General features: G+C 41.7%; 1 protein-coding gene across 2 annotated transcripts in view; it reads right to left on the bottom strand.

Annotated features, from left to right (window-relative positions):
• Window positions 1-8,799: 8,799 nt before the first annotated feature.
• The window catches only part of ADAMTS3 (ADAM metallopeptidase with thrombospondin type 1 motif 3), a 239,458-nt gene continuing 231,849 nt past the window's right edge, over window positions 8,800-16,408 (bottom strand). For both annotated transcript variants that reach the window (XM_080649386.1, XM_080649387.1), the window contains exons 21-22: window positions 15,823-15,940; window positions 8,800-11,464 (exon numbers count right to left, since the gene is read on the bottom strand). In XM_080649386.1, the coding sequence (XP_080505512.1) occupies window positions 10,905-11,464; window positions 15,823-15,940 (678 nt within the window). In that variant the 3' untranslated portion in view covers window positions 8,800-10,904. The remainder of the gene's footprint in view (window positions 11,465-15,822; window positions 15,941-16,408) is intronic.

Genomic DNA, 16,408 nt, shown 5'->3' with positions numbered 1-16,408 from the left:
GAGCTAACAAGAAATTATATGATCCCAGCAGAAGTAGGAATTGTGCCAAAACAAGAAACTGGTTATTTTCAGTTATTACATACAATACAAGGAAGGCAGAGGGTTGAGCAGTCTATTGTAAGAAAAGTCTGCTAAAACTTGCAAGTGTAGAGATGGCTACACAGATTCAATGTCCCGTGTCTTGAGAATGAAACTCTGTGTGATGCTATCAAGTAGAATGAAGCACAATGAGGAAAAGGAAAAGCTTAATGCAGTCCCCAGGAACCAGAACTTAATGGACATGGCAAAAGAGAAGAGAGGTACTGAGAATCTATCTATCTATCTATCTATCTATCTATCTATCTATCTATCTATCTATCTATCTATCCCATGACCAGCTCAGGAGGAGGGGCCTGGCGCAGGCCCAGAGCCTGAGAGAACAACAGAGAGGGAGGCCCGCACCAGACCCTGGAGCTGGAGAGAACAACACGCAGAGGGGCCAGCTCCCAGCCCCAGCCCCACGGCCATGGTGCTGGGCTGCTGGGGCCAGAGCAGCAGAGACACAAACCCACAGGGGGGCTGGCCCCCAGCCTCAGCCCCGCAGCCACGGCTGGGGGCTGGGTTTGATTCTGATCAAGGGCATGTACCTAGGTTGCAGGCTCCTCCCTGGCAGGGGCCCAGGTCAGGGCTCATGCAGGAGGCAACCAATTGAAGTGTGCCTCTCACATTGATGTTTCTCTCTGTCTTTCCCTCTCTCTTCCACGCTCTCTAAAAACCAATGGGAAAATATCCTCATGTGAGGATAAAAAAGAAAGAAAGAAAGAAATGTCATTTCCTATGAAAGAGACATCTTGAAAATGCCTAAAGAAAGTTATAATTTTTTTGTGGTGAAGGGACTGGAGTCCGTGTTGATGAAAACACCTTGGCGGCTGCTGCAGCCAGCAGTAGCAGCAGCAGTGGGGTGATGGCGTTGGCACCTTCCCCGATCAGCTTGGTTGACATCCCCTGAGGGCTCCCGGACTATGAGAGGGGGCAGGCTAGGCTGAGGGGACACCCCCCCCCCAGTGCACGAATTTTGTGCACTGGGCCTCTAATACTTTATAAATGTGGGAAATTGATTAAAAGGGAGGGGAAATGAGTGCCTTCATATTGTCTTATTCATTTATTTATTCAACAGTGATTTGCTGAGTGCCTACCAGTTACTCTCCTAAGTGTTACACAAAACAGATAACCCTGCCTTTGTGACACTTATATTTTAGTGAAGGAAACAGTTAATGATATGATAAATTAGAAGGCATTAAGTGCTACAGAAAAAGGAAGGCAGAGCAAAGTAAAAAGACTGGAAGGAGGCCTATGGGGATGGATGTGGGTTGTGATGTTAATATAGGATGGCCAAAATATCACTCAATTACTCAGGTAACTTTTGAGCAAGTACGTGAAGGACATGAGGAATTCAGCCAAGTAGATACTCCAGAAGAGCATTCATGGCAGAGGGCACAGCTAATGTAAATGTCCTAAGGCAGGGGTACACCTGGAATGGAATAGAGGCTACTGTGGCTGGAATAGGGTAAGAGAGGGACTAGTACGAAATGAGACCAGTGAAATAATGAATTGAGGAGGGGGGATGGGTGATGCACAGGGGTCAGACTGATGTAGTATCTTATAAGCTATTGTAAATATTTTGAGTAAAATAAGGAATTGCTTTGAAGAGAAAGGAGCATAGGAGGAGGAAGAACTGTTAGGAAGTTATTATAATAATCTAGGTGAGAGATGATTGTGACTGGGACCAGGGTGATAGTAATGGAGATGGTAATAAGTCATTAGATTGTGTTTATGAGAACAAGTAAGATTTCTTAAAGACTTGGATGAAGAATTAAAGAAAGAGGTATGTGCTAGGCAGAATACCCCCAAAGGTGTCCACATCTTAATCTCAAGAATCTGTGAATATGTTACATTATGTGACAAAATGGAATTAAGAATTCTAATAATTGCAATTGGAATTAAAGTTGCTAATTAGCTGACCTGGAGATGAGGAGACTCTCCTGGCTTCTTGAATGGTGTAGTCTAATCACATGGGTTCTTTAAGTTCAGAAGCTTTCCTGTTATGCTGAGAAAGATGAGATGACATAAGGATCAGAGAGGTGTAATGCAAAAAGTACTGCCCTGCTTTTGCTGGCTTTGAAATGGACCTAAGGACCACAAGTCAAGGAATGTTGGAAGCTGCTAGATGGTAGAAAAAGTAAGAAAATGGATTCGCCCCTTGAGCCTCTAGAAAGAATGCAGGTTTGCTGACATCTTGATATTAGCCCATTGAGTCTTATGTTAGACTTCTAATCTACAGAGTTGTAAGATAATATCTGTATTGTTTAAGCCATTAAGTTTGTGGTGATATTTTATAGCAGCAATAGAAAACTAATCCAAGGAATCATGAGTGACTCCATGATTTGGGCCTAAGACACTGAGAGAAAAGATAATTCTGCCTTGAAGAGTTCAGGGGACAGAAGGTGGGAAGAACAGGAATTAAAATGTGGGCTTGTTAGGTTAGAAATTTTTATTACTTGTCAAAATGTGAAAATATCAAGTAAGCGGTTACAAATATGAGTCTGGAACTCAAGAGAGGCTATGGATTAGAAAAGTAAATTTGGGAGTTTTTAATGTCAGTTATTAGGTGGTTTGTACACACAAGACTAGACTATATCTCTAGAATTTCTTACAGCATTTAGACATTTCTTTCAGGTTATAGTTTAAACCATAAATTATTTCTATTCCAATTACTCCGACCGCAGCCACTACTTAGAAGTGAATTCAATAGCATAGACTCATTTCTTTTTAATCTAGTAATTTAAAAATATTCTAACAGTGTGACCCAAGTAAGAGTTGTGAATTTTCATGCAATTTGGCCATTAAGAACTCAGTTGGGGATTATAATGTTATAGAAGGGTGAGGAAACAGTGAGATATCACAAGACAATTGTGATGATCATTCGAGTTAGGGCCTGATGTGAATAGGACAGAGAAAATGAGGACCAAAAAAAGGAACAGAGGCAAGAGACATTTTAAAATTGGAATCAGCAGGACAAGGGGCCAGATTAAATACGCAGAGTAAAAGACAGAGGAAAGGATAGTGAAAGAGTATGGTTGGTTCTCTGTGAGGCTCAGTCTAGTAAGAAAAACAGATCATGGAGCTAAGTTTATGTGAAAGGATGGTGGTCATTCGGTTTTTAAACGTTAGAAGGCTGTTATGACAGCAGAGATGAGATATCCAGCAGACACTTGCAATGTGTTTGTGGTTTGGAATAGAAAGTTTATACATGTAGATTTGGGGGTCAACTTTTTAAGGGGTGATGAGAGGGAGGAGCCAGGCAAAGGGCCTGAGAAGGAAGTCAGACAGCAGTTCCCCAGATGTCCTGCAGAGTCCGACTCATGACTGTATAATGTCAGATCCAGGGGAAACTGGGAACGCCTAGCATGTGACAATTAAGGTCTACTTATAATAAATACACTTGGAGAATTTTTAAAAAACACTTTCAGACACATGAGCTCATTTGATTCATTCCAGAAGGCTGTTAGACTTCATTCCATTTTGTAGATGAGGGAACTAAGAGAATTCAAGTTCATGAATGGGAAGTAGAATTCAAACTCAAATTATCTGGGGCTTATTAGTAATCCTGGGTTCTTTTCACTAGGCCATGAAATGCTGTAGAAAATTTGGTAAAAATAAAAACCAAAGTCCTTATAATGGCCTGCCATGTTCTAGTGATTTTTCAATCAGCCCTTACCTCTCTGACCTTATTGCCTGCTATTCATCCCTCGAACACTCACCCCTTGAACACCCCCATACAGCTCACTGTTGTCCTTGTTGTTCTGCGAACATGCCAGACGTTATTCTGCCTGGGGACTTTGCACTCATCATTTCTTCCTCTTCAAATCTTCTTCCCTAGAATTCTCTCACCTCCTTTAAGTCTTTCTTCTACTTTCACCAGCTAAATGCATTCTACCGCCATCGTCCTATTTTATACTACAACACTAGAGTCCTGGTGCATGAAATTCATGTGTGTGGGGGGGTGTCCCTCAGCTAAGCCTGCACCCTTTCCAATCTGGGACCCCTCGAGGGATGTCCGACTGCCCGTTTAGGCCCTATCCCACTGGGATAGGGCCTAAACGGGCAGTCGGACATCCCTCTCACAATCCAGGACTGCTGGCTCCCAACCACTTGCCTGCCTGCCAGCCTGATTGCCCCTAATTGCCCACCCCTCCCAGCCTGGTCACTCCTAACTGCCCTCCCCTGCCAGCCTGATTGCCCCCAACTGCCCTCCCCTGCCAGCCTGGTCACCCCTAACTGCCCTCGCCTGCTGGCCTGGTTGCCCCAAACTATCCTCCACTGCAGACCTGGTCGCTCCCAACTGCCCTCCCCTGCTGGCCTGGTCACCCCTAACTTCCCTCCCCTGCCGGCCTGAATGCCCCCAACTGCCCTTCTCTGCTGGCCTGGTCCCCCCCAACTGCCCTCCCCTGCAGGCCTGGTCTCCCCCAACTGCCCTCCCCTGCAGGCCTGGTCACCCCTAACTGCCCTCCCCTGCCAGCCTGGTTCCCCCCAACTGCCCTCCCCTGCAGGCCTGGTCCCTCCCAACTACCCTCCCCTGCAGGCCTGATTGCCCACAACTACACTCCCCTGCAGGCCTGATCACCCACAACTGCCCTCCCCTGCCAGCCATCTTGTAGCAGCCATCTTGTGTCCACATAGGGATGGCCATCTTTGACCACATTTGGGTGGCCATCTTGTGTGTTGGAATGATGGTCAATTTGCATATTACCTCTTTATTATATAGGATTATATAGGATGTTTGATGTATCACCTTTTAGCATATTATATAACAAACCAGTGTATAATGAATACTGTATGTTGTGTGGTTTTTACCAATTTTTACATGATGTATTCCAAGCACCTAGAACAATGTTTGGCACATAATTAGAACTCAATAAAAAAATTAATTGATCCCATAAGCTTTGAGAAAGCTCCTGTTGTGTGCTTCAAGCAGAAAACAGGCTGCAGTGGTTTCCACCTTGAATGCTGGTAAGGGACGGGAAGGAGAGGTGGGGAAGCTAGGCCATGCTCTTTGAGAAGTTTGGTGGTGAAGAAAGGAGATTAAAGAGTGGCTAATGAGGCAGAGCAGAGTCAAGCAGAAGTTTTATCGTATCCTGTAAGATGAGGAAGACTTGAACATGATTGTAAGTTTAAAGAATCTGTGTAGAAGACCAGGCTAAAAGATTCAAGTCAGAAGGTTGAATATGGAGGAGGAAAACTATAGAATTAGTAATATGGCAAAAACAAAACAAAACAAAACAAAACCCCACAAACAAACAAACAAAAAACTAAGAGAATTTCTAACCACCATGAAAATCCAAAGCGAAAGCACGTGGCATCAGGGCATGCTGCTTCCAACAATGTGAGCTCCGTGTTGTGGACATGATAGCTATGAAAGCATTCAGCCAGAGGCTGTGTTGCTGCCTTTAAGCACCAGGCAACATATGAGATTTTAAAAATAGGAGAGAAATCCAACAGAGAAACCAGAATAATACAGCACATCATTTAGTCAGGTCTTCTGAAAATTAGAGTAGAGAAATGGGACACATCCCAGTATACACAAACAAGATGCCCTATGAATATATATAGCAGGACACATTCCTGTGTAGCGTGTAGGGTTGCAATAGGCTCAGTGGGAAGTGCAATATGCTTTACTAATAGGACTTCATATTTTTCTCTCAAAGTTCATACTTCTACTCACTTCTTTATGATGATCTCATCGATACATGCTGATCTGAGGATAATGGCTTTCAATTATAATTAAAGGTCATTGAGAAGCCTTCTTCCCTGGGCATGTGGTAGTCAGAACCCATCCCTTGGACCCCCAAGAAAGTGTGTCCCTCATTAAGAGGATTTGGTGGCAGGAAGCCTGTGGACAGAATATTGTGGTGCAGGATGCCGCTGCAGAGAGTGCAGTTCCCTTGATCTCTGGAGTCATTCGCAGGTTGTCCATTAAGAATGGACAACTGTCTATAGTCTATGCCTAGTTCATACCATTTTCTCTTTGGATATTGTTTCAACTTCTTTTGGGCAAGTGGGACTTTTTGAAAATTGTGACTTTGATTTTAAAAAATCAATATACAGGTAATGTATCATATAATTGTATACTTGAAAGCTATATAATGTTATTAACCAATGTTACCCCAATACGTTTAATAAAAATAAAAAATATATAGAATTTACAATAAAAAGTAACTCTACTGACACCATGTCAACAAAAAACAAAAACAAATTGAATTTTTTGGGGTCTGTCAGTCATCCATAAAGAGGTAAAGTAATTGCATAGTTTTATTGAGCACAGTCAATGCCTGTCAGGCCATGTTTATTGCTTTTCTTGGATTATCTAGTTTTATGCTCAAACAGCCCCATGGAGTATGGATCATTGTCATCTTCATTTTATAGATGAAAAAACTGAGGCTTAGACACATTAAGTAATTCACACATCACAACTAGTTGGCTATAGAACCAGCACTTAAACCAACAGTTTGATGTTGGTGCCCACACCCTCAACAGGACACTAACTTCTTATTATGAACTTTAGAAGTCTTACCTCTTTGGCATGAAACAGAAAGCAGACCTACTGTCCCTTTGCATTCGACCAGAGAGATGTTTATTTTCACTCTTGAACTACTAGTGAGAGTCTCTCCATGTAAATCTCCAAACAGCTAATTTGAAAAGAAGTGTTCTTTGTGTGGATATATTTCAAATTTTAGCATCACTTGTTTATTAGTGGATTGTATAAGAGCTTTCATATTCTGGAGTGATCCTACGGAGAAGGATATTAACACTTGTAATCTGAGTAAGAATAACACTTGGCTGTGAATAATCATTTTGTTCTTGATATCAGAGTATATAATCACTACTCAGACCTTGGTGAATTGTTAAAAAGCAAATGGTTGATCCCTGGTCAGTTTTCTCAGTTGTTAGAGCATTGGCCTGTGGACTGAAGTGTTGCAGGTTCATTTCCTGGTCAAGGGCTTGTACCTCAGTTGCAGGTTTGATTACCCAGCCTCTGTAGGGGCACATGTGGGAGGCAACCAGTAGATGTATCACTCTCATATTCTCTCTCTCTCTCTCTCTCTCTCTCTCTCTCTCTCTCTCTGTTTCCCCCCTCCCCCCTCCCTTCCACTCTCTAAAGATCATTTGGGGGGGAGTGATATCTTTGGGTGAAGATTTTAAAATAACAATAAAAATTTTAAAGTAAAATGGTTGAAAATTAACTGGTCAAATTAATAATTTGTTTGAAAGTATGAATGCCTGGAAAAGAGCAGCCTTTCCAATCAACAGTGTCAGTGCAATAACATTAGTGCCCCAACAAAGTAGACAACTGACTTTTTATGCACCTGCCATATATCAGGATGGGGGAAAGAAATAAGGGGGTAATTCTGATTTTGCAGAAATTTATAGCACTTTGTTTTGTCTTAAAAGTTGTGTTTTTGATAAATTTATTTCAGTAGATTGTTTTGCTTTAATTTTTATCTCTAGCTCTAAGTGATTTATGCAGAAGCATCTGGGCCCCAGATGACTGTTTTCTAATATTAGTTGATGTATGATAATGCCTGTGCACCCCAGGTTGGCTTTTATATTTTACTGCATTTTAAGCAGTTTTACTTCAACTGCTTACTTTTTATTTAGTACTTCTTTTAAACAAGTGATATCTATTGTATCTTTGTTTTCATCACTTTTCAATGATTCTTAAAATCTTATATCCAAGCAGCCTCTTCATGAAGAAAATACAAAATATAGAGGAATGACTTAATATTTCTGCCAAGTGATTAATGTAAATATATGAGAAACATTGTTTTGCTAATAATTTGGGGAATTATTGCACCCATGGCCACCTTTATAGAGACATACAATTAACAGTTATTCCTTAGTTTGACTAATGTTGGCAAAAGCAGAGTGAGCATAAATAGCTACAAATTTTCAAAAATCAATGGCTGAAGAGCATTTTTAATGAGTTCATCTTCCCCATCAATTTTTAAAGCCACATTTTTTTGTCCTTAGATTCCTGAAAGTCCATTCTTTACCACTATCAATGAGGCCCAGTGACCGTGATTCAAACCAGCTGTGGACCCTAGAGGAAAGCTGTGGTTTGGTCACACGATGAAGATGAGGAGGAAGCTGGGAACGATATAAGGATGATGATACTATTAATTGTGAGTTACTATATGCTAGCAGCTTTATGTTATTTCTCACAGTCCTCACACAATGGTATTTCTCAGTTCTGTCTCCCATTTTACAGGCAAGGAAACTGAAACCTAGCCAGGTTACCTAAACTCATTTACGTATGAAGTTGTAGGTGGTGACTCCCGGAAGGCCCTCCAATGTGATGTCCCGTTCCTCCCCATACTCCAGAGTCATGGGTGATGGGTTCCCACCAATCTCAGGCAATCAAGGTTCTAAGCTGGTGGACAGCATTTTAACAGTCTACACCCCTTTTCTTTCTTTATATATATATACTAGCATTATCATCATTTTCTGCCTCTTCATAATTCTGTGGAATGAACTTAAGCCACACCCCATAAAATCTTGTTTTTCTAATTTTTATTTTTAAAGTATATTATGATACACCCTGACGTGAGACTAGGAGACACTGTTACTTCATTTGAACAGTTTAGAGAAAGTCCAATAGCAAATGGATTTGTTGCTATTTCACTTTGTAGGTGGAAAGAACACTTTTTTTTTTTATTACTCAGTGATGAATCCAATGATAAAAACCTCAGTGGAGCCAGATCTACATTTTATTAACATTTTTATTGCTACGTGCGCCCAATACAACAAACAGCATCAGTAGTGTACACTTTGATAAAAAAAAAAAGAATTTTTAGCTTAGTAGAAAAGGAAGCTCGAAGATCAGAAGTATAACGAATGTACATCTTCATGGGAGGTGTATGTGTGTGACCATCTTTATACTCTCCTGTGGACCAGATGTATACACATGCAAGCGAACTAGAGAGAATTCATTTTGAGGGGTGGGAAATGACCTTTACATGAGGCTTGGGGATTATTTTATGATCTGGAATTCACCTAACTCATTTGACTTTCAAAAGTCTTGCACAAAGTAGCAGCGATTCCTTGGAGGTATAGAGTCAATAGGTGAAGCTGTAAGTTTATCATGGTTCAAATGCAAAAGTCCTTGCACAATCTGTGCTTTGAAGGTTAACATGTCTTCATGTTAGCATGCATAATACATTTTAAACAGTACAGGAACTGACCTCACAATTATTATGGTGACATGCATATTTCTTTATTCTTTGAAGTATAATTCATGAAGTGCGTATCTCTTTCACATACTTCTTAAAAAAAAAATGTTTCTAATTCACTATTTCAAAAAAGCTAACTAAGTCCAGACTATTTTGTTTCATTGAAGGGGAACAAACCAACTTCATTTCAACTACTTTAAAGATGCAAATGGTTGCATCACATCAAATTTGTTCAGCTTTAGCTCTTTGATTTGGCTGTTGTTGTTTGCTTAAGTTTCTCCTGTAGGCACAGAACAAAGCATGCATCTCTAATTATGTCTCTCTAGTTTGCCAAAATATGTCATTGATATTAGCGTAAATATTTAGTACATAAAAATACTATCAAGAAAAAAATCAACTTTTAATAAATATCTTCAGTTCTGAATTCTATATACAAGTACTTTACATCTACTCCCTGGAGAGAGCATTTCTGGCTTCACTGTGAGTAAGGTGACCACTGGCATAAATTACTAGCACATTATTGCAGTCAGATGCATTGTGGTTGTGAACATTTGGGTGTGTGAACCATGCAGAAAATAAATATTGCAACCATTGACAAATGTGTTTTTGAACCTGTTTCCAAAGCCCTACTATACTTGAGTATAAATTCTAGTTCAGCTACCGACATACAAATTATCTCAATACATATTCCTTTGTTATTATTACAGTACATTGAGTATGCTTTTTCTTGGATGTGTCAACAATGGGAAAGTAAAAAAACAAAACACAAAAACATAGGACACTTCAGTGGTGCCTATTGAGGTCCTGGTAAGAAGGTTTCCATTTTTTTCTTGCACAGGTTCATTGACTGGTCTCTGTTCCCTGTGACCACAGTCTTATTCCTTTTCATTAAAGGATGGAAAGTAATAGGTAAGCTGAAATCTGTATATCTGCAGCTTGTTTTTTTTCTGTAACTTAAGTATCATACTGTTGATTAAATAAAACCTTTTGTATTGTCAGTAGCTGTAATTCTAACTTCTTCTTTGTAACATTCTGCTTTGAATATCAACCCCCAAAAAATGTCAAATAAGGCAATACTCAATGACAAGCACCTAGAACATCCAGAAATGTAATATAGTAAACAATCATTTGAGAACACATCTCTTAAAATAATACTGATTTCTGCAATATACAGTATTTACACAACAGCTGCAAATTTGCTCATACAATATTTCTAATATAGATAAATAGGAATACAAGTCTACGAATTCTTTGCTCCATTTCCAAAATATTTTGTTAAGGTGTAAACCGTTGGCACCTCCTTTTTACTATAACTTTTTTAAAACAAAAAATCAGCTGATATGCACAATTGGCTCCAGTCCCTTTTCTGCTGTAGAGAGTGACCAATCTACTTCGCCACTTTCCCTCTGTTAATACTCTTGGGTGCTTTCTTCCAATGAATTCTGGTAATGAGTCAATGCAGAACAAAATAAGGAGGAAAGCAACTAGAAAGTGAACCAGCACTTTTGCTCTTCCATTTACAGGTAAAATGAGTTGACCATGTATGGAGATTTCCACTTTAAACAAGCTGTATGCACCACTGGGAGAGAGAGCTTGGCCAGGCTTTCCTTTGATTTCTAGCCTTTTAGGTTCAGCTTTTCATCTTTCCAAGGTGGGCGATCTTAGCAGATGTCTGTTGTCATGAACCTTTTCCTCTTTCTTTGAGGTTCTTGCCTGAGAAGAAGCACCTGTTGAATCATGGACTGCAAGGAAGGGGGCAGCAGCCGTTTGTGAGGATGAAGTGAGGTGGCCACTCCTGGTGGCAGGGGAGACCTGTCGCACAGTCTTGCTTCCTGCTCGCTGAGCTCTCCTCTGGGGTAAGTTAGCACCATCGGGTTTACTGTTTGGCCTGAAAGCAGCATATGCATTTGGACCTCCCACTGAAGAGATCCTACTCAAAGATTTCTTCCTCTCAGCAGGAGTCTCTGAATAGTAAGGAACCAAAGATGTAGGCATCACTAGGGGCCCAGGGAGGTCACTGGGGTGAAAGATAACTTCATCGCGAGTTTCAGCAGCTTCAGGAAGGAAGGGCGGTGGCAGGGTGCTGCTGCGTTTGCTGCAGGACTCACAGCATAACTTGTTATAACCTGGGATGGAGCAGTACCGGGCCAGCACCTCCATTTGACAGAATATGGATTTATCTCCCAAACATGGCTCATCTGCAAAAATTAAAAACTTTTATGAATTTACAAAAGATTTAAGTAAAACCAGACATTGATGGGAGTTGTTCACAGGAACCTTTACATTACAGATATCAGCATGAGGATGAATTCAATGCAGTAAGTAGTTCTTTATGTGCAAAGCATTTGGGTTGCCCACCATTTTAACATCTCCATCAGGAGTCTTCAGAGCAAGGGTATTTTTTTTGTTCTCACTAGGAACATATATCTGATTTTCTAATGAGAAAATAGGATTAATTTTACTACATATATTTTTAAGATATAAAGAAGCATCTGATTTATTTTCTAATATAGAATAACCTCTATATTAAATTTAAAATCAAAATATATACTAAAGACCTGTTAAAACAAATTAAATCTTAAAAATATATTACCAAAGAAAACTGAGATAATGTTTTAATTAGATGTATTATTGGCTAATATTATATTACTAAGTAAGGAATCTGCTATATAACTTGTCAAAGAATCTTTTTTCTAAAGTTTGAAAAAGAACAAAAGAAGGGTCTGTTGGCAAGACCAATAGAAGAGCTAAAAATACCTTTACTTATAATGTATTAGAAATGATAAATTACCTTACATATTAGAGTTACAGAATCATGTCCATGTCCCAAACTGTGGAATGACTTATATTTGCCTGACATTTACAAATCTACCATATAGTATAATGTTTGAGTACTAGTATTTTCTACTAGCTAAAGTAATCTTCTAATTATGTTGTGAATGCCTGAGAATCATCTTAATGCGGTTTCACCTCAAACATCAATTCCTCATCATATCTAAATGACTTTTTCTATGCCTATTATCTTAAAACTAGAGGCCCGGTACATGAAAATTCATGCACTGGAGGGGGGGCATCCCTCAGCCTGACCTGACCCCTCTCACATTCTGGGAGCCCTCAGGGGCGGGAGCTGACCTGGCGATCAGGGGAAGGCAATACCCCCATCACACCTCTGCTGCTGCCACTGCCGGCAGGGCAAGCCTGGGCTGGCCCTGGTTACCTGAGCCTCGGGCGGCCCTGGGAAGTTGGGCAGCCACCATCTGAGGCTTGCCTGTGCCTTGGGCTGGCCCTGGGAGGCTGGGGGGCTGAGGGTAATGGGGGACTCTTGAGGCAAGTGTGCGGAGCAGCTGGACCCACCTAGGGGCGGGCCTGGACTTGCTGCACGACTGCCACGCCGGCAGGGCTGAGGGAACTGGGCAGCCACCATCTGAGGCTTGCCTGAGCTTCGGGTCAGCCCTGGGCGGCTGGGCAGCCAACATCTGAGGCTTGCCTGCGCCTCGGGAGTCAGCTGGGCAGCCACCATCCGAGGCTTGCCTGCACCTCATGCCAGCCCTGGGCAGCTGGGGGGCTGAGGGGACTGGGGGATTCCGGAGGCAGGCGCTGCCATCTTGTGGCTGTGGGTGCTGCCATCTTTGAGGGCGGGGCAGCAATTAGCATATTCCCTCCTTATTGGCTGTGGGCACCGCCATCTTTGAGGGTGGGGTAGTCTATTAGCATATTCCCTCTTTATTAGATAGGATTAGAGGCCCGGTGCACAAATTCATGCACCAGTAGGATCCCTCTGCCTGGCCTGTGGGATCAGGCCAAAATCGGCTGACATCCCCTGAGGGGTCCCAGATTGTGAGAGGGTACAGGCCAGGCCAAGGGACACCCACTAGTGCATGATCGGGGCTGGGGAGGGACACAGGAGGTTGGCCAGCTGGGGAGGGACCGTGGGAGGGCTCCAGGGCATGTCTGGTCCATCTCGCTCAGTCCTGATTGGCTGGACCCCAGCAGCAAGCTAACCTACTGGTTGGAGTGTCTGCCCCTGGTGGTCAGTGCACATCATAGCGACCAGTTGACTGTCTGCCCCCTGGTGGTCAGTGCATGTCATAGCAAGTGGTTGAGCGGCCTTATCATATCATTAGCATATTACACTTTGATTGATTGAACGGATAACCGGACACTTAGCATATTAGGCTTTTATTATATAGGATAAGGAAGGTAATTTCTTCTTTTTGTGTAATTAAGCCTCCAGGTTCTAAGACAGTGGTTGGCAAACTGCGGCTTGCGAGCCACATGCGGCTCACGAGCTGTGGTTTGCCGCTCTGTCGACAAATGAGTTTGCAGACCACTGGGATAGGGGCTTAATCACAAGGAGCAACAACAGCCTGTAATTATTGGAATTGAGAGTCTAGGTCAGTGATCGGCAAACTCATCAGTCAACAGAGTGGCAAACCGTGGCTCGCAAGCCGCATGTGGCTCGGGAGCCGCAGTTTGCCAACCACTGCCCTAGGATAACGGACCTTATCTGACCCTGTACTCTCTTCCCACTGACTCCTGACCTCCATCACCCTCATTCTGGCTCCAAGTCTTATGAAACCTTATAAATTATGTGGCCCAGCTCAAAGTGCTCTATTCTCTTTGAGTTAAAGGAGACCACATAAGGGTCTCCTGTGTCTAAGTGTGAGCAGCTTGGCATTGCAGGGACAGGTACACAGCCTGGGTCGAATTATGGCCAGAATATGCTTCTATATGGAAGAGGAAAAAGGCAGCGATATTCTGGGAAAAAAATAAGAGCAAAGGAATACATTAATTTCATGGGTAATTTGCCTTGGGATAGATGGGAAAGGCTTAATGGCAACCATAAACAGTACAATCAAAATGAGGCTTAGAAAAGAATTCATATGACATAATCATTAAAATTAAGAAAACGTTTTTAGCCTTCTCACTCCATGCCCAGATCATTCGATGAAGTTCAGAAAAAAAATGTCTTACACAAGGTCTCAAAAGGCCATTTGATTCTAATTGCAGCTTGAGACTCTGATGGGAAGTGTTACTCCATTGATATATGGTACAAATATGTGACCTTTTAGAATTCTATGTTTCAGAGCAAGAGAGCAGCTAAAAGGATGTGGAATCACTAACATAACATAGTTATGTCCTCCCATCAGCACCTTGGTTTTGTAATAAAAATATTTTCTTTTAGCTAAAAAAGAGAATCAAGTATATTCTTGCTGATAATTAGGCATATTTGTAGAAATATATAGGTCTATTAAATCAGTAATGCTTACTCACAAAGTATTTAGCCTTCTGGAGGTAATGCCTACATAAAAATAAAATATTAGGGCAACTAAATTTTATAGTTTCTGAGTAAAGTGTGTTCTTCTGGATCTGATGTTGTGTTTTGAACTTTCAAATATACTTTCCAGAGGAAAATGATTAAATTCAAGTTCTTTGTCTCCCCCTCATGGTCATTCTTGTTCATATCACTATACATTTCAAATGAAACTGTATAATGAAATAATTTATAAGGTTTAAAAGACTTGAAGCCTGAAATTTCCTCAAAAAAAAAGGACATTTGATAAAATAGTGCTTTGCAAATTTTCTTGAAAAAGAAAACACAACCATTTAGCACATGTCAATATTCAATCAATGTCTTACTTATGCTGTTGCAGGCCATTAGAAAGGCAACTTCTTTATAGTCCCAAGTCTCACTAGTAAGTCTGAGCAGCGTCCACAGTTTAAGAGAAAGCTTGTGATGGAGGAAGGGTAAGGAGAGGACAGAGGGAGAGAATGTATGAGACTGGGAAGAGACAGGCACACGTACAACGTACACGTGGTAGAGAAAGGCTCGGGGGAGAAAGATAAAGGGGAGTATGGAAGACCTGAGGAAGAGATGGGAGGTGGAGAGAGAGGGTGAGAAGAGAAGGTGTGTAGAGGAAGAAGGGAAGCAGGCAGAGAGGACAGAGACAGCACAGAAAAGGAGACAGAGTGACAGAAACTGAAACCATCCAATATATATTTTATCTGTTTCACAGCAGCAAAGCACTGTCTATTTTTAAATAAAACTGACTCTGCTTTTGTAATCCAGCAAGAGAGCGGGTCAGGCATATTTCTGCATGTGAATGGTGTCTATTCAGAACTCACCCTCGGGGAGTGCATGGAGGTGGATGGACAGATATTGGAAATGGCTTTTTAAATAGTGTTTATCACCCACATGTCTATACTGAATAACTTTAGTAAAACATTTCAGAACCTTCCACAATATTATGCTTTTACAATGATAGTAGGTTATAAAGAAAATCACAGAAGAAAATAAGCAGCTCTTCTAGAAACACACATTGACAGATGCTACATGTACGGGACACAGCCCTGACCCCAGCACGGCAGTGGTTAGGACAATTCCCTGGGTGGAATTCTTAAGCACAGTATTAGGCTAATTTTTTAAGACTGTATACCTTGGGTCATTTTCTGGTAAGCAAATGGAAACTCCAGAGCTTGTCCTGAAAGGAAATTCTGCTTTTCGGTGCTTAAAAACCATTGTCAGAGCAGTGAAAGCAGTTAGTGTCACACCTACCATTACAGGGAGGCAGCTGACAGGCTCTGGCAGCCTCGGGCTTGTCCCCGTCGCAGTGGTCTGCAGCCCTGCAGAGCACCTGCCTCACCTCCGTCCCTTCACCGCAGGTCACGGAGCACTACAGAGACAAAGGCTGCCATTATAGACGGTTATTGCACCAACACCATCTTTCATCCTGTCCCCGCGCTCTCCCGCATACACACACGCGCACCCTGGAGTTCCTTTTCTATGGAGGTGGTGCTACACAGTGGTTTGGAGACAGATAATCCTAGGTTTATACTCTGGGGCTCCATCATTTACCAGCCTAGGCAAGTGGCTTTTTCTCTGAAAGCTGGGATAATAATATTTGCCTCATAGGATTGTTGTGGAACTAAATGAAGGCAAAGGAGACAAGGTATGTAAAGATTATGCCTGGCATGTAATAAGCATGTGCTAAGAAACAGCTATTAGCATTGTAACGTTAATAGCCGTGTAGTCCTTAAAACAGTAGTGGTGCCTGTTTTCAGGGAGCTTCCCATTTTCTCACCTTCCTTACAGATGGCAGGACTTCCTGACATGCTACCTTGATTAATTCAACCTCTTTGAA

The sequence above is a fragment of the Plecotus auritus genome (genome assembly GCF_963455305.1).
Source record: "Plecotus auritus genome assembly, chromosome: 1".
Lineage (NCBI taxonomy): Eukaryota > Metazoa > Chordata > Mammalia > Chiroptera > Vespertilionidae > Plecotus > Plecotus auritus.
Note: the sequence above shows the minus strand (reverse complement) of the source record. Positions and strands in the feature narration are given on the sequence as shown.